Source organism: Eptatretus burgeri, chromosome 4, assembly GCF_056783735.1.
Source record: "Eptatretus burgeri isolate ZD-2024b chromosome 4, Ebu_testis_v1, whole genome shotgun sequence".
Lineage (NCBI taxonomy): Eukaryota > Metazoa > Chordata > Myxini > Myxiniformes > Myxinidae > Eptatretus > Eptatretus burgeri.
Genome location: NC_140964.1, coordinates 36,153,249 through 36,178,248, shown reverse-complemented (window position 1 = coordinate 36,178,248; position 25,000 = coordinate 36,153,249). Strand labels below are relative to the sequence as shown.

Below are 25,000 nucleotides of genomic sequence, written 5' to 3'. Positions count from 1 at the left end.
ACCCTTCAAATCTGGGAGAACTGGAACAGTTTGCACAAGAAGGGTGGGCTAAACTTCCAGTAGAGAGGTGGAGGAAGCTCATTCATGGCTACAGGAAGCGCTTGACTGCAGGTATTTTGTTCAAAGGCTGTTCTCCCAAATATTAAGTCTCGGCTTTGCTACCAATGCCATTTCTTTTTTATTTTCTGATTTAAAAGGATATATTAAGTTTTGAATCCAAAATAAAGGTTCTGTAATATTAACAGTGAAATATAGAATTGTGGAGACCAAATGAGGCGCCGTGAGGAGGAGTGATGTGAGGGACACATCGGCCATTTTGGAGTTAATGCCATATAGCACTATTTTAACCCTTACCCTATCATCCGAGCCTATCATCATCATATCATTAAAAAAAATGTCGCTTGCATCACTCCTCCTCGCGGGGCCTCAAATACTTTTGTCAATTTCAACTTATTTTTCGAGAAGATTGTGAGTTATTTGAAAAAAGTGCAAGGGTGCCAATATTTTTGGCCACGACTGTATACTAACAGATACCACCCGTTGCTTCGCTGATGGTAGTACTAAAGGGAGAGGGAGAAAAAGAAGGGGGGAGGGGAGAAATAAATGAGATCGAGAGATGGGAGATGGATGGACGGAGGGGAGAGGGATAGGGAGAGACGATGGAGGCGCGAGAGGTGCAAGAGGTGATTCCGGCAGATGTGACTCCCAGTTTAACATCCATCCTTGAGACAACACGCACACATTGATAAATCACCCTGCCTGTGAAGCACTGGGATGACGCTTTATAACTGGGTCGGGATTCAAACCCAGGGTAGACAGCTGAGAGCGAGCGTGTGTACCTCGCAGCGAGCCTGCTGTGATGTGGCGATTCATTGCTTTGTAACAACATAAAACTATTGATTTTTTAAACTTGTTTTATTTAGCCTTCCGAACTCTGGAGATGTCCCCATGGAGAACTGAGCTGCGTTTTTGCCATGGAAGCTTGTTGTTGCCAAGTGACTTAAGCACTCAAACAAGCACTCCAACAAAATGGTTGAAGAATCTTTTAAAAACGAAACGTTTATTAATTTATTTTTTCCACGTAACTATGTATGTCAAAGTGACAGGTCGTACAATGAAAGAAGATTGTATAAAAATGGGAAACATTGTGTAAAATGAAATTGCACATTTTCAGCAAGCGAGGCACCGCACAACAATGCAGGTTCAAACACAGGTGATTGAGGCCTGAAATTTGTTAGTTGATCGATTTATTAAGTGACGGTGAAAATACTTTTGCCTTGTATTGTCCAGTCCATCGGGACCATACTCTGTACAGAGCGTTGGTGCTGCCGAAGCGGTCTCCTTGGCTATTGGGCACAATCCTGGACAGGTCGCCACTCTGACGCGACTCTGCATTGTCATGGCTTGGAAACGAATAACCAAACACTTTGTAGAGTGCTCACCAAGTGGCTTAAGCACTCAAGCAAACATTCCGATGAAACGGTTGATAAGGAATTGCTGGCTTGGCAAGCGATTAGCAATCGCCGATCGGTCATATGAACACCATGCACCCGGAGACGCCCAGAATGTCAATCAACGTCCCAATTGGACAAATGGACACTTTTTTTAGCAGTTGTTGCTGGTGCTGAGGTCAATTAAGAAGTTTGCTTTTTGAAATTCGGCTCAGCTTTCGAGATTCTAAAGGTTACGACATGTGCGGAAATGAAACAAAGCCACGAATGCTGAAGTCTCCGGGCGCTTATTAGCATTGCAATGTATCCAGCGATTTGTAGGTATGATGATGAGACATTTGATGATATGAGGAAAGTGGAAAAAAAAAAAACTGTCATTAAGATATCGGTACGGCCTGTTCCAAGTCAATGCAATGTTGGTCAGGCTCCCCCAAAAATGGTGAATTAAGAGCCCCAACGCGGGAAAGTGAGGTGACCAAGGATAACGCCATGGTAAAGGATAACTAAATAAGGCCATGAATCATCTTCAAAAGGGGTGTTTAAATTAACCCAAACACCCAATTTTAATTCCTGTAGTACCCTGGCATTCCCTTAGTATGCATGCAAAGTTTGAAGCTGATAGGTTTCATGGTTTTGGATTTATGGACAGACTGACTGACTGACTGACTGACTGACTGACTGACCGACACACACTGACATTAATTCGTGTATATATATATATATATCCTGGTGTTGGCGCAGTGGTTAGGGCAGCGGCTTGGGATCCAAAAGGTCCTGAGTTCAAGCCCCGTTGGGCCACTGAATTAATACACCAGGGGGTTGACTCAGCCTGTCATCCTTCCGAGGTCGGCGAAGTGAGTACCAGTGTACTGGGCCGGTGTATACCCCGGTTAAAATAGGTGTACCATATCCCTGTGTCGTAAGATGCGACCAGGGTTGCGTCAGGAAGGGAATCCGGCGTAAAACATGTGCCAAATCACTATGCGGATCATACGGATGATCCGCTGTGGTGACCCCTTACGGGAGCAGCCGAAAGAATAAGAAGAGAGATATATATATATATATATATATATATATATATATATATATATATATATATATATATATATATATATATATATATATAATGGATTTTAAACTGAGCTGTTAGGATCACCTGTCAGTTTGCATTGTCATTGTTAAGACCTATTCAAATTGAGGTTGGCATGCTTGAAGAATTTTCAGTCAAGGTAAATGGGAGTTTTTGTAAATTGGAACTATTTCCCAGTTACATTTTGAAAAATATAAATTCCCATCATTAATTGATTGTTAACCTGTGGCAAGGGAGGAAGATGCATCTTCAGTGGATGACAAATTACTTCTGAAAATCTCACAAAATAATACAAATGTAAAGTTACTTTGGACAAATTAAATGCTTCATTTTCATTTCATTGTTTTGTGAACTAATTGATTTGGAAAAGAGTATGGGGGTGGGAGGGGGTGACTGTGAGCTGATTGTTCTCTCAAGCACTCCTGGATAATGCAGGCCACATTTACCAAGAAGGATACCTATAAAGGAAGTATGAACAGACAAGACATGAAGGCAAATGGTGGGCTGTTCACAGGAAGTCTGGATCTGCCATTATTTCCATTTAAGATCGAGTGAATGATTCAACAGCTTTATTTATTTATTTTTTACCCACCAGGGATAATGGTTGGAGACGTCCAAGTAAGATTGACTATTTTCTGACAGTTTTAGGGCATGAGGACTGCTCTTTTTTTTAATCCTGAATTTGTCTCTGACGTGTACAGCTTGCCATATCAAATACAAGTGTATAAAGAGACAAGTTAATGATATGATGTGTTATAATACTTGTGTTTAAAATGTGATTCTTCTGTGAATTATCAGCAGGATGTTAATTGTGACCATTTTATTCATGTGTCATGCAGTGTTCGGTCGAGAAAGAAATTTTGATGGGCACCAAATGCCCCTTGGTTTATTTTTTTATGGGTACTGGAGTGAAATGGCTGGTCTCATGAATTATGAATGCCAAAGGCATGAAGCCCTGCTGAGGAGGAGGGAAGGGGAGGGTTTGTATCCAGTCATGTAGTCACAGGCTCAAATCCCTCAATTACATTTTACAGGTTGTCACGGCTTTCGGAAATGGCAGAATCCATGGTTCCTCCATATTCGACCCGTCGTGGTTGTTACCAAGGCATGGGATGGCAGGACAGGATGGGACAGAAAATGGACTAAAATCTGGGCCACATTGGGTGAATGCTGGGACACGGGGTTTTCTACCGCGTGCAGAGGATACGTCATAATAAAAGAGTATTAGAAAACGCTCAAATGGAACAATTCCTGAGAAATTTTTTGGACAAATGCTTTTAAAAACTGGTTTGCTGGGGGTGACAAATGAACCTTTCAGAATGGATACATTTTCTTCCAGGAAGGCAAATTAACGTTGTGAGATGGTTGCAATGTTCACTATTGGTGCACCTTTATAACTATTGTATGTCAGAAAATATTCCATCAGGATGATGATTAAAATAACTGGTTGCTGTAATGGCAAATTCGTTGAACTGGACAGCAGATGATATATAGTAGTCTGGAAACCCATACCACTACTTGTGCATCATGGAAACCCATGATGTGCAACTTTTCAAACAGCTGTCATAGTTTACCTCTGCCACCGAAGGTGAAGGAGGTTATGTTTTTATTAATGTGACCCTCTTTTTTTATTTTATTTTCAGGTTCCATAAGGACAAGGTTTATAGATTTCATTTATTTATTTATATTTTCCCCTGAAATTTAAACCACGTTGATCATGTTTTCTTTGCTTCAGGGGACACTCATCTTGGCAGACTTTTTTTTTTTTGCAACCAAGTCATGTGTTTATACACAAAGGCAGTTTTGTTGTATCTATCCAATTGCAATAATTCCACAATACAAAACGATTCAACGTATTGTTGAAAGGTTTAGACACACTGGAAGTGTAAAAGACCGAATGAAAGGACACAGTGGTTGAAAACTTTCAGTGAAAACACCCAACAAGATGGAGGCTGTTGTTGCACATCATTTTGAATCACCCCATATATTACAGCGGCTTGTACTTGTCTCACCAACAAACATCATTGAAAATATTATACACTTTTTGGATCTGCTGGCAAAGATTTTTCTTTTGAATCTTCTCTGCCAAGAACAATTGCAATTTCTTTGTGCGAAGTCAAAGCTCATGGAGGTGCTGGAACACTACATCGAAGAAGAACTAGTGGAAATGGAGAAAACACACCGAGATTAGGGTGGAGGCACACAACAGAGGGACCTTTGGAGGAATAATGGGCATGAGGAAGAATGAGATCAAGGGGAGGGGTAAATAAGGTACAGTGCCTCTCGAAAGTCTACACCCCCTTTCAAAACTTGCACCTTTTGTTGCCTTAAAGCCTGGAATTAAATTGCATTAAACCAGACTTTTTCCACCTATATTTACACACCGTAACCCACAACTTACAAATGAAAAACAAATTTCAGAAAATTGAAAATACAAAACTAGAATATCTTCCTTGGATAAGTATCCACCCCCCTGAGTTCATACTTGGTTGAAGCACTTTGACAGCAATTATAGCTGTGAGTCTGTTAGAATAGGTCTCTACCAACTTTGCAGACCTTGATTGGACAATATTTGTCCATTAATCTGCACAAAACTGTTCAAGCTCAGTCATTTAATAAATATATATTTATTTATTTTCACCTTTCATGTCTTTTCCTCTCTTTTCCTCTCTTTCATTATCTATCTCTCAGGAAAAGTTAATTATTGCAGAAATTTTTCTGTGAGGCTCACTTGGCTGCACCTGGATGGGTTTAAGGGTAGGGGAGTTGCAGCTGAGCTTTGCTCTTTACTTCGGTGGGTTCCTTCTTGGTCTTCCGTTTCATGAAGTTGCGTGGGGAGCTTTGATGGACAGCAATTTTCAAGTCATGCCATAGATTTTTCGATTGGATTTATGTCGGGACTCTGACTGGGCCACTCAAGGCCATTTATGTTTTTGTTCCTTAGCCACTCCAGTGTGGCTTTGGCTACGCGCTTTGGGTCGTTGTTATGCTGAAAGATGAACTTCCTTTTCAATTTCAGCTTTCTTGCAGAGTGCTGCAGATTTTCCTTGAGGATTTTTCTCTATTTTTCTCCATTCATTTTCCCTTCTGTCCTGACAAGTGCCCCAGTCCCTGCTGATGAGAAACATCCCCATACCATGATGCTGTCACCACCATGCTTCACAGTTGGGATGGTGTTCTTTGGGTGATGTGCTGTGTTGGGTTTGTGCCAAACGTAATGTTTTGCATTTAGGCCAAAAAGTTCCATCTTTGTTTCGCAGACCACAAAACCTTTTGCCACATGGCTTCAGAATCTCCAGAGTAGTTTTTGCATACCTCAAATGGGATTAAAGTGGGCTTTTTTGAGTAATGGCTTCCTACTTGCCACTCTACAATACAGGCCAGACTTGAGTGCTTGAGATATTGTTGTCACATATCTGGCCTGGCCAGACTTTGCTATAAAGGCCTGTAGCTCTTTCAAAGTTGCTATTGACCTCTTGGTGGCCTTTCTGATCAGTCTCCTTGCTTGGTCATCCAGTTTGGACAGACGGCCTGATTTAGGCAGGGTCTTGGTCACACCATACGCCTTTCACCTCTTAATGATTGTCTTGACTGTGCTGCAAGGGATATTCAAGGCCTTTGAAATATTTTTATACCCATTCTCTCATCTGTGCCTTTCTCCAATTTTATCCCAGAGATATTTTGAAAGCTCATTGGTGCTCATGGTTGAGTCTTTGCTGTGAAATACACTACCCAGCAGAGGAAACCCACAGGAACAGCGAATTTTTTTTTTCTGAAATTACTAGAATCATGACAATTTAACACAGTCGGAGGCCAATTAACTTGGTGTGTGATTTCGAATGTGATTGGTTACACCTGAGCTAATTTACAATTGCTATGACAAGGGATATTCTTTTTTCGTATTTTTAATTAATTTTCTGAAATTTGAAGAATTTGTTTTTCACCTGGAGGTTGTGGATTACGATGTGTAAATAAAGGTGGAAAACGTCTGATTTAATGCAATTCAATTCCAGGCTATAAGGCAGCAAAAGGTGAAAATTTTGAAAGGGGGTGTAGCCTTTCTGTCAACACTGGAGATACAAACTCAAATCGAGCAAGAGGAGGAAGTGAAAACTGGGGATGAAACAGAAATGCCACAAAAAAGGGAAAAGAGTGTGAGGGCGAGGGGAGAAAACGCAATAGCTTGGAAATAAATGCAGTGTGCTTGGGAGGGGTTAATGAGGCTAAAAAAAGATCATGAGTATAGGTTGGTGGTGGGCAGAGGGGGGGGGCTGGGTGGTTAGCCTAGGTAGTTGTGGACACCCATCTTGAAGCTTTGGAAGAGTGGGGGGGATAAAATTGCAGAACAGATTAACAAAGTTTATTCCACAGACAGGAAAAAGAGTAGCAAATGACTGGAGGTGAGTAGTGAGTCTTCATTTTGCGAAGTTTCACCAGAAGTGCGTTCCTGGCAGACCATGTGCACCCTGAATAAATCTGGAGAGGGGGAGATACTCGGTGTACTCGTGGGAGATATGAATGATTTTAAATGTCTTGGTTTCCACAACATCAATAATAAGGTGTGGGGCAGGAGCACCAGCCCAAGGGGAAGAACAGCGTACTCGAGAGAACTGTGGATGAAGACATTGTAGGTCAGGTGCACCAAGGAAGAATAAGTATTCGTTGCTTTTGGACAGCCGAGCCATCACATTTTGCTGACTGCCTCATTTCATTGTATTCCACAAGCAGGAAATCCCCATGAAAATGACAGTATCTTAGCATGCCAATGAGCCAATGAGTGGAAATTGGTGCTTTCGCATTGCCATGCATGGGCTGCATGTTAGGTTTCTTCTTTTTTCCGTTGACTTGGGTTAAAAATAAAAATAGCATGCCTGGAGTCCCCTGCTTTTTATTTTGGTGGGTGCAGATTTGCATTTTTATGGGCAAATCGAGCAATCCCACATCCTATACTCACATTGTACACTGAACATGACAACGACGTCTGTTCAGAAGAGCCTGACTTTTTGTTTGCATTTTTTGTGAATTGTTAATAAGGATGAAATATTGCCAAATAAAACCTGTAATCCCAAATGTGCAATTTGGCCTCACGTCAGCAATGGCTATACCTTACAGCCGATGTGCAAGCTGAATATTTGGCTTCTCGCACTCACTCGCTCTGTCTCCAGACAAATATCACATTCTCACTCTTTCTTTCCAAATGGACCATCTGGCAAATCCTCCCATCTGCTTTCTCAACAATCTTCTTGAGGAAGTTCAGTCATCCAATCTCCTGGGTCTCACTGATCAGCCATGATGCTTCTTGGGCAAACCACATTTAACAGTTGGCCTCTGAAGCCAGCCACCGACTGGGCATCCTGCGTCGTACAAAGTCCTTCTTTGGCACACATGAACTCCAATATACCTACAAGGCCTTCTCATCCACAGTTTGATGGAGTACCGCTCTCCCCTCTGGGCTGGCACCCCTGCCCCACACTTTGCTCAGCTTGACGTTGTGAAAACCAAGGCTTCCAAGATTATTGGAATGTCCTGCGACAAAGCTGACTCCATGGGCCTTTCACTTTCTCATTGCAGACAGGTCGGTGGTCTCTGTCTTCTACTGCCTCCTTTCTGGTCTTGCATCCTCTGCTCTTTCTGTACTTTGTTCCCCCAACCCTCCCCCCCCCTTAGGTTTCTGCATTTCGCATGTGGTCCATCATCATCCATCTTCTGGTTAAACTCCCAAAATCATGAATCACCGCTCACCTCTACTCTTTTGTTCCTTTTTTTTTCCAACATGTGGAACCAACTTCCATGTTCTCTTCAATCTCATTATTCTCTCCAAGTCTTCAAGACCCCTGTTCACCACCATCTCAGATCATCCCCCATCCAAAACCATTATATTTTCTATCCCTGTAATTCCTCCTCCACTTCCTCCCCACCCCCTTCCCCCACACTCCCAAGCCTACCTCCTTCCAAATTTCCAGTTTTTCCTTCCTCGGCGCTTGCTCCTGTATCCATCCTGTCCACCTCATCCATCCTTCCCTTACCCTCATTCCTCCCCACACCCATTGTTTGTCCATGTCTCCCTCTATTTTGTCCTTCAACCCTGCTGTTGGTATTTTTTCTCTCTGCCTCTCTCTCGGCTGTTCCGTTTGTTTTATTTCATCTTGATCCATTCAGTTACTAGCTCTTCAATGAGCCTTGATCTTGCATACAAAAACAGAACTATGCTACACACACCAAGGTGATGGATATGTTTGTTGTTGTTGTTGTTTGTTTGAGTTATAAAGCATGGGCTGGAAGGATAATGTAGAGGTATGCACACTTGCATTTGAACTGTCTAGCCTGGGTTTGAATCTCAACCCAGCTATAAACTGTCACCCTCGTGTTTCGCAGACAGGACGAGGCATCAATGTCTGTGCCATCCCTTTGAGGGATGCTAAACTGGGCATCCTGTCTGCCATCATTAATTGGTGGACATTAAAGACCCCAACCTGTCCTTTACGAAGAGTATATGAGCCATTTCCAGCAACCTGAACAGATTCTAAATTCCTGCTTCAAGTAAAACGAGTCGAGCATCCTGCATCGGTGTAGCAACCTTTCTCGGATTCTAACCCTTGCCAATGAAACTGCTTCAGCAGAACTGATATTATCTATGGAGTATTGTGCACAAGACAAGATAAAGAAGATTTTACATAATTTTATGTAAAATTATGACATAATTTTAATCAACCAACCTTACTCCCAATCCCCCCACCCATCCAGGCTTCAAATTTAGTCCTAATTGCACAAGTGGAGTAAAAATGCTCACTTTGATGAAATATGTTATTTTCATAGGAACTTAAAAAAAAAATATATATATATATATATATATATATATATATATATATATATATATATATATATGCAGCCATCTTTAAATATAATCTGCAACATGCTTCTATCTTGACTGGGAAAGAAGCACTCAAGAAAATCCAAAGGCAATGTTTTTACATGAGATGCCCTGTTCAAAGAAAAGGCATGTATCGTTTTCTATGGACATTCTTCAAAATTGTTTTTGTTCTGCTTTGGAGAGAAAAAGTTTCTTGATTTGAAAGTTGACATGCATTTTTTTTGTCTGGGGGTTTCGAGGGGAAGGGGTGGATATAAAATACCCTGAAAGATCGTGTCCGAACCTAATAGGAAAGTCTCGACCTCAACTGGAGATTTTATAGCTTGTGTTTTGACATTTTACATGGTGATGACTAGCCAAGTATATCAGACATAGTGCATGCGTATAAAGCATACAAAAGTAGTAGAAATCATCGTGATGATGTCAAGGTTGCATTAGCACATGCATTATAACAAGGATGTTCACACTATGATTATTGTCATGTCGTATGGAAGTCCATGCGTATTGACTTCAGGACTGAAGTGCAGGCCAATCTTGTGTAAATCAAAGTTTTTGCATACTCTGATTAAAGATACTTTGAGTTCAAAATTGCTGAAAGACATCATGTTTGTCAGGCCTGCGTGCAAGACAAAAGAATGCAGTGGATGACAGCTAGTCGAGAACAGATCATACCAGCGACCTGTGAATGCGGATGCCAATGTCACCTTGAAAACAGGAAGATGCACATTTGCATTGATTGGTCTTGATGGGTATGTAGCTCCACAAAAACTGCTATTTGAGAAGAGGTAAATAAAACCTGAAGCTTGCTCTGAGTATCAGGTCACAGAATAGTGGGATGAGAATAGTTGGAGGTGTGCATGTTACAGATAAATTGAAGTTCAAATTGCTCAGCAACAAGCAATGAACAGTTTGTTCAACAACAGAGGAGAATGATGGGGTCCTCGTCAATATTTAACATCCACAGTGAAACATGGTAAAGCATCAGTACAAGTTGGAGCGATATCTCAGTTGACATTGTCAGTAATTTTGTCAAATTTGTTGTCATCCTGACACTCACCTTCCAAGAAGCCCAGCCACCAATTGGTGGTCCTCAGATTCTGATCTATCATTCCTCAGGAACGAGATTTATTTACTTACTGGTCAAGGTTGACTCTAGCAGCAATAGAATGACCACAACTATGTAACTGGAACGGCAATCGGTAAAACGTATACTTCCTTCAGGCTGAACAGTGCACGTTTTGTATCCCACTGATGGGATGGATCTGCATCCAGATCTTAACCAAAATCGAATCGGCTTGTTCTTGTCACTGACCCAACTCATCCACCAAGTTTTGTCATAACACATCCATAACTTTTTGAAATATCATGCTATATATCGTTTTTGGTCCTACCTCTCAATAGTGAAGAATCATTTAAACTATTCAATATCCAGATCCTCACCAAAATCGAATTGTTTCGTCCATGTCACACACCCAACCTGTCTGCACAAGTTTTGTCTGAATCTGTCCATAACTTCTTGAAATATCCTGCTCACAGACAGACAAACAAACGGGTGAAAACATAACCTCTGTCCACCTTCGGTGGTGGACGTAACAAATGTGAAACAAAATCTTGATGATAAAGAAGAACATCAAACACAGCTTCACAACCTTGTGTCGGCATACATAAAGTTCAGATATGAACATTGGTGTGGCTGTTTGGCCTTGTACAGAAGCTGAGGTCAAATGTTGACCGAGCAACTGGGCCGAATTATGGGGATAACAGAGAATACCTCAAACAATATTCCACAAGAGAACATTAACTGTTTGGCAGAATGAAAATAACGTGTTGAGCTATATGTCAAACACATAAAGCTCACACACAAAATAATACGAGAACATTTTACAGCATATCTGTTTTTGTATCGTCTGTTGTAATCTTATTGTATCGATAATATTTCCACCATCTAGCTGCATTTACTCGTTTGTATCGAGCTTAATTTGGTGTACATGTGTGTTGTGTGTGGTTTTTCAGAGGACCTCAAAGGCACGTTTTATACAATTATTTATTTTTTTCATTTAGGTGCTTCGCACTTCAACTTGTAATGTCTGCCTGACAGCCGGCAGGCCTTGAGGCAGTGGCACTAATGAAATATGGCGTCTCGCCAAGAGGCTCTGTTGAAGATAGACCAATGAGGCGATTCGTGTTCTCACCTCGCATCTCACTCTGTTTTATTGAGGCCATGTCACGTGCCCCAAAGGGAATTTTGCTTTCCCTGTCTGTTTCACCTATTTTCAATAATTGTCTTTTGTTCAACAGCAGTGCTCACTCAATAACAGAGAAAAATACGAACCGCTTATTGCACCGGTCCCTTTGAATGGGAATTGCATGATGTGGTAGGTCCAGGTCTACTTTATTCTGCCCTTTGTCCGACATGTTTTTGGCCAAATGGCATACCTTTTTGAAATATTCATTTTCAGCATAGAAAAGTGATGTGATGTATTTTACGATACGACTATATGAGGAACAATAGGTTAAAAAAAAATAGATAATTGATATAAATGCTCATTAATTGATTATTTGTATCCATATAACAGTTTAGATTTGGTGAGTTGTGGTGTTACAAACCTGAAAGATGAGGTTGCAAATCAGAGCAGAGGCTAAATTGCTCCCTCTCTCTTCTTCCCCTGCTCCCCCCCCCCTCCCAAAGTCCTGTAGCTGATCGACAGAGGCTCTTCCCTAAGCTGTGACGTAGAGACTTTTGTAATCCCTGGTCAATTCCTGAGCTGGAATTGGGTCTTTCGAGATGGTGCCACGTCCTGCTGCATGGCATCGATCATCTCTTTTTATGTTATTGTCAAACGTTGCAAACTGATTTGGTCTTGCTTGCTCTCTGTTTGGTGAAAATGCATTTGTAATGGCACAGAAATCTTCGTTTGGGAAAAACGATATTTAATTGTGTGTGTGTGTGTGTGTGTGTGTGTGTGTGTGTGTGTGTGTGTGTGTCTGTCACACACACACTCACACACACGTTAGTGTCTAATAGCAGGGACTGAGAGTGAAGTGAAAGAGGAAAAAAAGCGTGAGAAGATTGGGGGAGGAGCAGGGAGGGAGGGAGGGAGAGAAAAAATGTGTGAATGAACGATTGTCGGGGTTGCTTACCATGTGGGAATTCTGTGGAAGCACACGAGCAGTGTATGCCCTGAGGGGCGAGCCATGGAGCAGTGTTTAGGTCAATGTTGCAACAGTAATGAGACCCAAAATAATTTCACATCCTTGTTTTGCACGCAAGATGAGGATTGTTTTTTTTCCCCCCCAATGCAATATGCATATTCCACTACATTCAGTGATTTTGTTCCTTCCTACAGATGTGGGCAGAATCCTTTGCTGGCATTCTTTCAATTTCTTGCACAGGTTTACCCCTTGTTGTGTTCAGCATTCAAACTCATGGAGGGAATACGGTCCATCATATGACCAAAACAGAAGTACATTTTACAATAGGAAAAGTAGTTTGCTTGTGCAACAGGACTTGCAGGGAATGTGCACATGTAGATGTAGTGGTATATCAATATTACGTGTACGTGAAATTTTGTGAAGTAAGCAGCCATTATTAATTGTCAGAATCTTTTTTTTCTTTTTTTTTTTTTATAGGTTTACAAGCTCATTATAAAGCATTTCCATTGAGAATTGCCGATTACAATCATTCATCACAGAATAAAAAAAATGGCAGTTGACACTACCTGCCGACAGTCATGATTGCAAACTGTGTAGGTTGGTGTACTCTTTCGTCAGCCATTTCAAGAAAAAAAACAAAAAAAAAAAAACATTTTATCACATGTTCTGTTTGTGTTTTCTCTTGGAAAGAGTCGGCAGTCAACTTTGACCCCCGAGATGTGCTTTGTTGTGAAAATTTACAAAAGATGAGAAACTCCTTGGAACGTTGCCAGACATCAAAACGAGGACCTGACAACCGCTCTAGTAATCTGGTGAATGTATATATATATATATATACAAAGGAAATGGAGTTCAACTTTCTTCTCTCTCTCTCTCTCTCTCTCTCTCTCTCTCTCTCTCTCTCTCTCTCTCTCTCTCTCTCTCTCTCTCTCTCTCTCTCTCTCTCTCTCTCTCTCTCTCTCTCTCTCTCTCTCTCTCTCTCTCTCTCTCTCTCTCTCTCTCTCTCTCTCTCTCTCTCTCTCTCTCTCTCTCTCTCTCTCTCTCTCTCTCTCTCTCTCTCTCTCTCTCTCTCTCTCTCTCTCTCTCTATCTCTCTCTCTCTCTCTCTCTCTCTCTCTCTCTCTCTCTCTCTCTCTGTCTCTCTCTCTCTCTCTCTCTCTCTCTCTCTCTCTCTCTCTCTTCTTTTTTTTTTTTTTGTTTCCCACAGTTTTGGCTCATAGAGGCAAAACCGCAAGCAAGTGCAATCCCACCTTTTGACATTTGTTGCTTTGACCCAAAGGCCGTCACATTATTTCGATCGGTCATACGCCCATTACGATTCGTACAAAAAGCAGGTGGGATAAAATTGGCAATGACATTTCCAAGCAGGAAAATAAATTATATAAAAAACAGGCATGTGTTTGGAAACAAAGCATCAATACATCACCAGGGATGAAATGTTCAAACGTTCCACACAACATTGCAAAGCCTGTACAGTCTCTTATTCTCTGTCAGTTATTGGGACTTCTTTTCTTTTAGCCTGCTGTGCTAGATTCCTGTATTTGTGCAAAAGTCATATTCAGAATTTGGAAAGATTCAGATGGGATAAAGTGAATTTTACAGCTGCATATACATAAATCTTTTTTTATTTTTATTTTATTCTTTTTTTGCGCGTCTACACAAGATGCTCCATTGATGATAATCAGACGGTACTCTCCAGGATCCAGTCAGAGCTTGAGAAGATACGATGCCGAGTCGCAAGTTGCTCCTCTTTGAGACCGAAAAAGATGCCGTTAAGTGAAAGACTCCGCTTTGTCCAGATCTGACCTAACGCCCCAGGCACAGTGTGCATCGTCAGCTTGCCTGGTGATGCCCCTGCATCGAAAGAGAAACTTCGGCGGTTGACGTTCCAGGAGCCTGACCACCGTGAACCACCCATCTCGACCAACAAAGGGTCTTCATCTTCAAGCTGGTGTGTGGGAAGTGATCTACGCTTGATCCGGTCTGGCATTGATGTTACAGCCATGGTATCACCTTTGCTCGGGTGAAGTTGGTCCTTAGTGGACAGCAGCTTGCTCGCGGTATTGCCAACGAGAGGGGATGGTGACATTGCATCACATTGTGCTGAGATTCTAATGTCACCCCATGCACCATTGCAATCATCATCTGGCAACTGGCCACCATCTCTGCATGTGCTAAAACCCCTGGTGGGTGACTGCACTTGCGTGCGAGGAAGTATTGATGGCTTTCCAGATGCTGTCGGCGTCACGGTCCTGGTTCCACTCCCGCATGCCTTGAATCCCACGACAAGAATGACCGTGAAGACGAGCAGGCATGCAACAATGACCCCTCCAATGGCAATAATCATTGTTCCACCAAGAAGACGCCCAGCCACAGCAGGGCTCGAGTTGACAGAGGCGCAGTGCAATGATTCACCTTCAGGCGCATGTAAGGTCCGAAATGCTGCACAGCCCAGAAGCCGTGTGGCGACCTGCTCGGTGGTGCCATCATCATGAATAGCTGCGACACATACATCATAGGCTGTGCTTGGTGCAAGACCCACAAGTGAGCAACTCAAACTCGGAGCCATAACCATCCTGCATCATGCATCGAGCAGGGAAGGGTCATGAGAAAGAAACAAGAAAAGACAAGTGACTTAGTTTAAAATGAAATAACAGTAACTTTGACAAAGGAAACTATATATATATATATATATATATATATATATATATATATATATATATATATATATATATATATATATATATATATGATGACTATATCGTGAAAGGTTTGGATTTCGGTTTTGAGCTAATTGGATGCCTTATATGCAGCCTTCAATTTCAGTAAATGAGTGAACCTTCTTGCTATTTCCAGTTCTGGTGGTTGTGCAATTCATGTGTTTTTTATTTATGTTGTAAGCCACAACATGAACATTTTACAATGTCCTGTCTCATGGTCCACCCAATATTAATGCCAGCCGTACACTGAAATGCAGCAAACTTTCAATTCGAAAGCGAAATACCTCTTTGCCCAGTTGTTGCTGGCAGGAGTTGAGACAACTAAAAAGTAGAAAGGTAAGACAATATCATGCTGATATCCTTGTGGCCAGTTTTAGGTGTTGGCACTCACAATTGTGCAACAAATTGAGAAAAATTGCACGACTCTCTCCATGGAAGATTTTATTGATGAATGTGTACAGTGTTCCTGAACTTAACCATAATGATCTTTAGTGTTGTGGCCTAGAAATTCCTACCTTTATACACGTGGGTTAAATGACCTTGCCACATTTGGCAAGTACTGTCCTTGTTCCCTCGTGCTCCATAGGCATGAGTTTTATAACAAAGAAAATTTAATTTTCTTTCTTTTCTTGTGGATCGACCTCGCAGAGCACGTAGAACAGATGGTTAATGGGTTAATACAGTTATTACTATGTCAGGGGATAGACTGCCTGTGGTTAATGCTTTGTATTTGCTGCAAAGGCCTGGCCAACCTTGTAACAAGCAGCTTAGGGCCAGCAGCAAAGCCGTTGCACTGGTTTTATTGCCTTCACACTACATCAATCCCAAAGCTTCGCATTGGGATTATGGTGGAAGAGGGATGCACTTTAACCTTACTATGAGGTTTATATGAAACTTCTCTCACAATTATCGTGCATTGTCATTTTGAACGGAATGCTTGTACTTTGGGTGTTTGGCATTGTCAAACTGTGCCAAGAATCAACTGTACTGCAAATGGATGTGTTAATATCCTACTTTCCCTCAAACCTCTTCTGCTGCTCTTCCACACTTGTGCCAAGATGCGGTTTTATTTCTTTGCAATGGCCGAGTGAGGGTGTCAGTTTCACACATTGCTCCTAAGCTGCGACTAACCTTCCTCCCCCACGGTAACTGGAAAATAGTGCATCAGCTTTCCTATCCTGGAATCTTGATCCACTCAACTGCTGGTTATGGCCACTGAGACACATCCCATCCCTTTCATGTCGTCATGTAGTCTGCTATCTCACCCCCTCCACACCAACTTATTTGCCAATAGCATTCTGGGTTGTTTCTCTTTCTCCTTATCTGACTCGTGGATTTCCTCAGTACCTGTCAGCAGCGTATTTCACACTCAATTTGAATGCTTTCTTCCATTCCCCCAAATGAGACTGATGCTTTGTTCGGCAGTGTCCTTGGACAAATTGCAGAGATTAAAAAAAAAATTGTTACACACTAATCGTAATTCTGCTTCCTTGGACAAAAATATTTTTTGGCGTTAACACCTCCCCCACCATCCCCAACATGTCCTTTTCCAACACAGTGACAGGAAGACTATGGGACCTCACAATTTGGGGCACCTTACAATATGAATTTCATTCCAGGAAAGTCCCACTTCCCTTGGCACTCTTGCTAGAAAAACGAGTTGTAAGATGCACCCACAACCTTCTAAACCCAACTTTTATCAGAACGGCAGTCTCTCAAGATCCTTAGTTTCCAATTCAATGTGACCTATCCTGTGGAAGCAATGCTCCCAAGTTGAAGCCAAATCTTGACAGCTTATCCTGGACAAAGACCTTCCTCGACTCCATCAAGCTCATCACAACTAGCTAGCTATCATGTGCAGGGTGTGGCTGCTGGTTGCATCATTTTCTGTGGGCTGTGCCACTGATGCATTGCCCTCGATTACCAGTACACTGGTACTCATTTTGCCGACCTCGGAAGGATGACAGGCTGAGTCAACCCCACCTTGTGGTAATTCAACGGCTGACAGGGGCTCAAACTCAAGACCAGCCACCTTAACCATTAAGCCAACACCAAGCTTCATCACAACTTGGAGCACCTATGTGCACAGTGTAATGGGGGTACTACTCTTCTCTTCCAGCTAACATTCCTTCGTTCTAATTTGCACCCACGGAAGGGGTCCATGTGAAGGCTTTGCACCTCATTGGTATTTCCATGATGTTTAGGCAGATTTGTTGCTCCCTTTGCTCCAAAAAGAGAGTAGCAGCCTCAGTATATATTTATTTATTCATTCATTTTTTTTTAACGAGTAATCATCTGGCTTTTCACTCCCTGCTTTCTTGATGATCTGCCATTCCCAACCTAAAGTATCAGATGTAGTTATCGAATAATCTACTGCTATTACTCGTGCCTACCACTCAATTTCATTGATCCTCCTGCTAATCTTGTCTGCCTTCTACTCACCAGATAAAACTTCCTTCTTTTCATCAAGCTTATCTTTTCTTCTTCCTCTTCTTTTTCTAGTTCAATGTCAATAATTTTACCTTTCGATTTCAAATCCATCATCTATTTCATGAAATCAGACATTGCATAAATATTTTCTCTCTGTGCATGGATTATAGTAAATGATTGTGGCTACGATAGAGCTGTCCTCTCTTTTGCATGTCGTTCTAAGTTGTAGGATTATTACAATGAATGAGAATTACCTTGATTTAGCATGCTTTTAAAGTGGGCTTAACCTCCAGAGTAAAGTTTTAATTTCTCTTATCTTCTGTCATCCAATAGAAATTCACCTTTTGCAGTCACAGATTTATTTTACAGTATAGGTATCACATGCAGCTCGGGTATATGACATTCGGGATACATCATTCTATATTTTTCAAAAATAACAAGAATATTCGGAGACATTGATCAAATCAGCAGAGTATAGGGAATTTGTAACTGGGATCTCAATGTAATTAACTCCGTGCTCAGGTGGGAAAGTAAAATCTGCCAACCCCTTATATCCATTCAATAAAGATGTGTGTTCAAAATATAACTTGACCACAATCCACCTGTTCACCTGGGAAATCTCTGCTTATTCTGTTCCCAAACAAGAATTCAGCATCATCCATCCACATTCCTCTCTGTTTCCCCATCCACCATTTTTCCCCACATTCTGCTTTTGTTCATTTCATTTTGTGGCATTTTGTTCTCATTTACCTTCACCCCATCTCACACAAATTCCTCCAACCAAATCTAAGGATTCGTGCAATCGATGAACATATGGACACGTATTCAAAATTGGCTGTGCTAGCAGAGGATGACAAGGAACGGATGACCAACCTGCCATGTAATTTCCACCTATGGTGTATTTGAAGCAGCGGCAGCAGAAGGGAAGGGACAAGGTAACTTTCTGATGCAAATATATCTCTAATGAATGGAAATTTATGAGCATGAATGATGAATTCTCATCAGATAATAGCCAAAGATGACAGAAAATGTAACTTCCCTGCTCTTCTCTCTGTCTGTCTCTGTCTCTCTCCACTTTCCCCTCCACTCTGTACCCTCTTCCCTTTCCCCTCTTTTCTTGCTCATTGAATCCCTCACTTGTATATAACTGTTGCTACACCCCCTCGATGTGATTCTTACATTGCCTTTTTGCCTTTGTTTGTCACATTGCTCTTCAATTGGCGTAGATTTTGCATCTGAAAAAATTAAATAATTCCTATTCACTAACATTTGGTCTTGACCTTCAAACTGCGATATGAATTTGATCTGACGAAGGGCTAACCCTCGATGTCAGTCAGTCGTCACTTCCCACAGCAGGTAACATGCTCTTATCACCTTTCAGTTGATAGAATCCAGCGTTTCACCTGTTCGCCAACGCATACTGACTCGAGCCTTCACCAACACTGGTATTCTGCATTAATGCTTTATAAATAGAGGTTGCTGGTTCGAAACGAGAAAATTCCAGTGGAATATAAAACAAGCATGCAATAAAGCCTTCCTCTTATGCCGGTAATTTAACCGAAACAATAAGTCTGCCATGCTTATTGTTCACATTCCATTACTCATGTAACAATGCCACAACCAGGTATCCAGTGCTGATGGTCTCTGGTTAGCTATGAACACTTGGTTAGCCCATTGTTATATCCCTTTTAAGCTGTAATTCTGAAATTTACTTTTAATTCACAATGTGTGTTTTTCGTATCTTGCCACGTGGGTTTAGGAGTCAGAATTTTTTGAGGGGGCAGGTTAAGGGAGGGATAGGATAAGGGTGGCTGGGGAGGTGAGGGTGGGGGGGGGCGGGGAGGGATTCAACCGAGTCAAATGCGATAATTGTGAATGGCATATACCCGTCATTGGTCTTTCATTAATGTATTAATTTATTCTACTATAATTCAAATCATTCCGTTCTCCTGGATTATGTTTTTATTCCACTATAGTGCATTACCATCGAAATAATTGCACACTTGAACTGATGTAGCACTCTGCATTCTCCACACGATGCGCATCGTTCACGAAGGCAGCGCAATACGAGGAGACGAAAGTGTTTCTCACCATCACTGCCGTGACGACTCTAATTACACTTGTTTGGATATAATAGTCTGTTTTGCATCTTGCACATCACATAGCACGTGCCGAGTAATAGTCTTTTTATTATCATTCAAAAATTTCTGACAGTTATGAAATGAATGGAGTTTATTTTATTTTTTTATTTTTTTTTGATGGCTTATAAGGACGAGCCTTTGCAAAGTACTTGTTCAAGTGGGTGAAAGTATGGAGTGAGGTCCTTTTATCGTGACTGATTTATTTTCCAAATTGTTGCTCCTGTACGAGGCTGTTTATGTATTCTATATGCAAAATGCAATTTTTATCGAGAGTTGCTCTTACTCTTCATTCGTTTTTGCTCCAATCTCCTTCCAAATACCATTTCCGTTTTCTTTCATCCCTCCCATTTTTCTCTCACCTAAATTTATTGACCCTCCTCATTATAATCCTCTGCTTTCAATCCTTTTCTGAAGTTGATTCGGTGCATTTATTTGACCCCCTTTCTGCCCAGCTACCTGGGGTTGCATCTGTAAAATAGCCAAGGGTCATAAATAATTTTGAGGAGCGTACCATCATCGACTTGCTATCATTGTGTCTGTGGGTTTTGACACATTGTTGGTTTTGTGCAATGACAGTGTGCAAACGGCGCTGACAGTAAAATAACACCTTCAGTCAGAGTGCACTGTCAGGAAATAAAAAAAAATGCTTCACAGAGTGCAGTTAGAAGGGCATTGTCATCTACAGAGGTGCACCGTTGACATAAATGGCAGCCCGAAGTGTGTTTTGATGGCGGTGTCCAGAGAATACGTCAGCAGGGGCCTGCTAATCGCATCGGCGACACCACCAATCTAAATGTAAATGTGGATATCAAAGTCGGTCCTTTGTTTACCGACACACAGTATGGCCAGAAACCTGGCTAAAGAAGGTTTCGTTACGATTGTGGAAATACCTGTGTAAGCAGTGGGGCCCGATTGCATCAAACATGACAATTTGTTGCTGGCAAATGAGGAAGTTTTTTGGGGTTTTTATTTTTTTTTTGAATCTCCTTTGGCATTGCTGCCAGTCATGATATATGAGGTTTTAACAATGCTCTGTGGTAGCTTTGCATGTGGTCAACTGGGTATAGTTCAAGGCTTTGGAAAATGAAAGCATTATTGCCCTTTCCCCCTTCCGAGATTTGTCACAAGTACCTGGCTGAAAAAATAGCTTTGGCGATCTGTAATTATTCACACAATCAATGCTCTTTAATCAGGACAGCTTTGTCCAGGTTTAAAATTTGGCGGAACTATTGTGGTTGTGTTGTCTGTTGTGTACAAACGCAGGTGGCTTAACAAGCACAAGGTGATCTTAGGTGGGACTCCTCTGCTGTTTATCAGATTGGCAATACCGCGAATTGGGGTCGAATTTTGCACGAGTCGAGAAGGTAGACAAAGGATGGTGAGATTATATAATATTTGTTCTCTTACAAGGAACTTCTAGACAGGGGGAGGCCATTAAGGCCATCAAAGCCTGCACTGTCATTCCCAACCCACGGTTGTTTGCCCCTGTTTTATCCTTTTAAATGCTGAGCATCAAGCAAGGAAGCAGCACGTACCATTTTTAAAGTCTTTGGTATGACTCGGCCAGGGTTCGAACCACTGACCTCCCGGATTCAGAATGGACGCTCTAGCCATTACACCAGCGAGGCTGCTCATTATGGTCCTTCTTGGCTTCAGTGGCTGCTACAGAGAATAGCTTGAAGAAATCTATTAATGCATGAACAGTCTGCCAATTGTGATCGCTCTTGGAGCTGGTCATTGTCCTGGGAGAAATAGATTTTTCATCAAACCATTTTCTTGGAATTTACATTTTGGAAAAGATTTATTTTCATTCACACTGCATTTATTTTACTAACTTTTCTCTTCTTCCTGTAATGACTAATAATAACCTCCTTTGGAGTGACGTGAAGTTTAAGTCGTAAGCTCGCATACAAAACGGGATTTTTCTCTGCTTCTGCAGCAGCAATAACCCAATGACAAATGTGCTGATGAGAGATGAAGCCACCACAGACATTGCTTACAACGGCAGCTATTTGGTCATCTATCATGGAGTGCATTAAAGTGGGGATCGGTTGCTTTTTCGAGCCAAAGGATTGCTCTGGAGACTGCCACATTCAAAGCACTTGCCCTTCGGCGAAAGAAATGCCAAAAGAAGCATTATTATGAACAATTCCTACCCAGCTGCAACATTTGCATTCCATCTCAATGCAGTTTCGATGGAAATCCTGTTTTGCCGTCATTCAAATCATTTGACATTCTGTGACTTATAACTTCGGAGTGAGAATGCATTCTGTGGTTCAATGGCAGTCATCACCAATGCTCCTGGTTTTTTGTACCGAGCTCAAATGTATGGTCTAAACCAGAAGAAACTGCATGATATCTACATTGAAACAAGAGTTTACCCACCAGTAAACCAGGCATATGCCAAAGCTTGCCTGTAAATCAGTGAGCCGTCGCTGCTGCCATTGTATTGCACTTGGTAGATCCGTACATCTCCAAGATGTTGACTCGATTTCCAGCTCACTACAGCTGTTGTGGGTGCGACGTCGATGAGATGGACGTTTGGCAATTCTCCAGAGGTTTGCATCCGACTGCCAGCTCTTGTTCCTATGGTGAACTTGCGTCCAAGTGCAGCGGTATCCAGTGCACCAGGATCGGACGGCCGAGAGCTGGGATCAACGATCCGCGGTAGGTGCACAATAGCCAAGACAACATTAGCCATTGTCTGCCCAGCAGCATTTGACGCGATGCATGTAAAGGTGCCATCATCACGTGCAGTTGTAACGAGCAGATCCAGTGTCCCATTATTGTAAATGATGGCCCGGCTCGAGTTGTGTACAAGACGCCCGTCTGGTGAGAGCCAATGGAACACTGGCTGGGGATCTCCAGCTGCACGACACCGGAGCACAGCACGCTGGCCCTCAAGTGCAAGCTGCCGGGTGGAGCGCCTTGTGATGATAGGTGACTGGCATATGAACTCTTCTTCAGGTACAGCCCAAAAGGAGCGACCTGCAAGCACTTGAGGAGCAGCACAGGTCTCTAAGAAGTCCTTTCTGTGTTGACGTCGCAACCATAGAAGTTCACAGTTGCAATGAAGTGGGTTTCCGGCAAGGCTTAATGTCATTGAGCCAAGCTGTGCTGCAGGTGGCTGAGAAAAGATAGGGTCTGGTGCAAGGGAGTGCAAACGATTGGATGTCAGGTCAAGACGTGTAAGGCGGTGCAGGAGAGAGAAGGCTCCTTCAGCAATAAACTCAAGCAGATTATGGTCGAGAGCAAGTGTGTGCAGCCCATTCATCCGTCTCACTGATGACCAGGGCAGCGTACGGAGGTTGTTGTAAGAAAGGTCGAGGTCTTCCATAGATGACACAAACTCATTGAAGGCATTATCGGCCACATGACCCAGTTGGTTATTACTGGCCGTAAGAAGACGTAGGCTCGTGAGACCACGCAATGTTGCACTGTCGAAATATGTTAGTCTGTTTCCATCGAGGTAGAGGGAGCGCAGCGAATGAAGGTCTGCAAAGGTGCCTGGCATGATCTCACCCAGTGTGTTACGTGACAGTGTTAGGTCGACGAGGCCAGTTATGTTGGCCAGGTCCTGATGTTTGAGGCGTGCAATGAAATTGTCAGAGAGCCGCAGTTCCACTGTCTGCCGGTCAACGGTCAAAGGTATCGCCAAAAGCCCCTTCTTGGCACATAGTGTTGCCATAGATGGAGACAGGTTCTGGCAAACACAACGGCGTGGACAACGTGCGCTTACTGGACCAATGGATACTACCACCAGAACAAATAGGCATGGCAGCAACTGTACAGCCATGCTTCTCAACCACGATCAACCTGAAAATGAGAGATTTTTCGTTAGTCATTTGTGGATTTATTTTGTACAATGCATTCAACAGTAGCTCCACTATGCAATGCTCTTTTCATGAGGATAAGCAGAAATATATATGTATATATTGTTACAGCTGTGGAAATTCGCATTACACCATAAAGGGCCCTCAGGTGAGATATATCGGTAAGTTCATGTGTAGTTAGCCCAAACCCGTTGTATAGAGGGAATATATGTGATCCATTCGGGCTGCGATTCTTCAGTTAGTCGTTTTTTTTTTGCTGTCGTTAATTTGGTGCAAGAACAACAACGAACATCGCCACAACCAACATCTCAACGATCACGCCATTCACTACACGACGCCAACAATCACGCCATTCACACCACGACGCCACCTTCCACAACTACGCTACCACATCTTCGCCACTTGCCATTCAACGAGCACCGTGCGGTCACGATCTCCGTGGGACGGATGAAAGGAGCAGAATGGCAGCTTGAATATCTCCCGCCAAGATCTCCCGCCCAAAACGCCCGCGTTTTGGCATGGGGGAGGTGCGATTTGAGCCAGAGGTCAAAGGTGAAAAAGGTGGGGGCCTGATTTTGGGGGGAATAATTCCCTGGCCCCGAGCCAAAACTGACTTTCCTTGTCCCCCGCACGGCATGGGGAGGGGGGAATGAGAGGGCACGCCCCTTTTTGGGAAGCTTCCAGAAGGGAGGTGGAGCCAGAAACGGGGCGGGGCAAAGGGCGGAGCTCCACCCCACAAAAGAGCGTGGGCATAGAGGGTGTGTGTGTGTGTGCATCGGATCGCCCTGGGAGAAGCTCGAAACTAGGAGAGGCTCGAGACTCTCGGAGCAAGGATCGTACTGTGTGTGCATCGTCTGTTCTGTTCGTGGTTTGGTTGAGCACGGGGCTTCTCAAGCCAGTCGGTGCAGTCCCTGGACGGAGTGCCTGCCATTCCCCACCCCGTCCGTACCGAGATAGCAGTGAAACCCGGTCCAGTTTCCCCAAAAACCCCGTCTGAGCTGTCGGCGGACGACGCGAGCTACGTGCGGCACGAGCTTGGTACACCACGCCGGAGGGACTTGAGGCTGCGGTCGCCAAGGCTGAACGACGCGCTCAGGGAAGTCGCGACTTCTTTTCTTTTGGGGTTTTTGTGTAAATGTCTGTGGGTGGCGCCAGTCTGTGAAGTAAAACTGTGTAAGTGTTGCCGTGTGCAAGTCCTATTCGGTAGTAGATCTTCGTTCGTGCATTGCTTTTGTTTCTTTACCACTGCATACGTGTGTTTCTTTGGTTTTATTGTATTCCTATGTATTGGTTTTGGTGTATTACTGTATTA

At 42.7% G+C, this 25,000-nt stretch overlaps 2 protein-coding genes across 3 annotated transcripts in view; one reads left to right on the top strand and one right to left on the bottom strand.

Annotated features, from left to right (window-relative positions):
* Window positions 1-25,000, top strand: part of PC (pyruvate carboxylase) — a 587,030-nt gene that overhangs the window by 99,979 nt on the left and 462,051 nt on the right. The gene's annotated exons all lie outside the window — the stretch shown is intronic.
* The window catches only part of LOC147027805 (leucine-rich repeat and fibronectin type III domain-containing protein 1-like), a 23,350-nt gene continuing 12,016 nt past the window's right edge, over window positions 13,667-25,000 (bottom strand). The window contains exons 2-3 of the mRNA XM_085877425.1: window positions 22,270-23,671; window positions 13,667-15,140 (exon numbers count right to left, since the gene is read on the bottom strand). Of these exons, the coding sequence (XP_085733551.1) occupies window positions 14,246-15,140; window positions 22,270-23,651 (2,277 nt within the window). The 5' untranslated portion in view covers window positions 23,652-23,671 and the 3' untranslated portion in view covers window positions 13,667-14,245. The remainder of the gene's footprint in view (window positions 15,141-22,269; window positions 23,672-25,000) is intronic.